We start from the raw sequence: 1478 nt of genomic DNA on the forward strand, positions 1-1478 counted from the left end.
CACGCTGTCATATGCGACTCCTTGGTGACGACTTTCATACTCAAAGGCTCACTCAGCTCCTCGGGGCCCTCTCAGCTTACGATTGGTGAACCTCTTAGAATCAAGGCTCCACTCCAACTTGAGAAAGATAGCTGAAGACAGGGCAAATTTAGATCGACTTGAATTAAGACGAGTAAAATGCGCCCCGAGCTCACGTGCGTATTCACCCTGACCGCGCGGCTTTAAAGACGAGCTTCACCCTCGGACTCGCCGTCGATGTCTCCTCGCTCACATTCACGCTCACCTTCCTCCTCGCCCTCCCTCCCATCCTGTCCCTGTCTCGTCTCCGCCGCCTGTTGCTCTCCCAACGACGGTCCCAAAATGGGCACTGCCACCAGGTTCCGTTTCGGGTCCCTTCTGCGTTTCGTTGCTGGCGTAGCTGCCGTGCCCCAATGAAGTACCGACACCCGGGTGCCGCTCTCCTTTGGGCCCGCACTTTTCCTTCCAATTTACACCCTTTGCCGGCCTGCGACCACACGATTCATACTCTCCTTTTAGTCGTCTCTGCTTAATTACGGCTGCGATCCGAGAGCAAGAGTTGACGGCGGACGAACTCCTGCTCGCTCGCACTGAAGCCAACGGCTAACCGAAGACGAGTATACAGGGCGTCCGACGAGGCCCGTGGTCGAGGGAAAAAACACGTCACAAAAACCAAGGAAAATGAGGACGGGAACCCTGCAACGCCACATCCTGTAAGTACGGCTGGCGGATTCACAAGATGACTCGATCTTAAGCGACGAACACCCTCTAAGGGTCACCCGAATCGAAAGCGCCAAAATTTGGGCGGCGCCGGTCCTCTGGAATGGGATGCCACCTCAATCTTTCCCAGATACGACCGCCGCTCCTGCAGAACCGTCCACAGGCTGTCCGTCGAATCGATCAAGGTGCGATGCTTCGACGGGGTGTCCTGCGGTCCAGTCTCTCGATGATGGAACGTCTGACGAACAACCAGGTCGAGACGGACTGGACTCTGGCATGCTCTACCCTGCATCCCCATTCAGGAACAGCGGCAGCGAATTGGCGCTCGACGCGGTCACGTCCGAACCAGATTTGCCCCACATCATCAATGACCTATTCGATCTATATCTACGGTCACCGACCACCTCTCCGTCACCATCCGACACTGCAAGGAGCCTGAGTGGCACAATTACCGTTCAACGCGACGGATACATTCGCAAAACGCCGAGGAAGATGGAGCACCATGTAAGGGACCGCTGATGGACAGTATGAATGTTCCTCGCATTCAGTTGCGAGTCGGCCAGCCTAAAATCACGCTTAGACTCGGGCTTCCCCAGCGAAGATGACAGACAGCAAATTGTTAATAAACGTCAGACCGGTCTGAAGGAAAGCTGCGGATGCAGTACTACCATACCCATTAATGTAACCTAGTCGACAAATAGATCAGGGAGGGAAAAAAAAAATAGACTGAGCTTGGTCTT

General features: G+C 54.7%; 1 protein-coding gene across 1 annotated transcript; it reads left to right on the top strand.

Annotated features, from left to right (window-relative positions):
• Positions 1-699: 699 nt before the first annotated feature.
• On the top strand, positions 700-1257 carry Z518_02675 (uncharacterized protein; the record flags this gene model as incomplete). The annotated part of the gene is made up of 2 exons (XM_013419702.1): positions 700-731; positions 792-1257. 2 exons carry the CDS (start codon positions 700-702, stop codon positions 1255-1257), a joined length of 498 nt encoding a protein of 165 aa, XP_013275156.1.
• Positions 1258-1478: the final 221 nt, after the last annotated feature.

Source organism: Rhinocladiella mackenziei (assembly GCF_000835555.1).
Source record: "Rhinocladiella mackenziei CBS 650.93 unplaced genomic scaffold supercont1.2, whole genome shotgun sequence".
NCBI lineage: Eukaryota > Fungi > Ascomycota > Eurotiomycetes > Chaetothyriales > Herpotrichiellaceae > Rhinocladiella > Rhinocladiella mackenziei.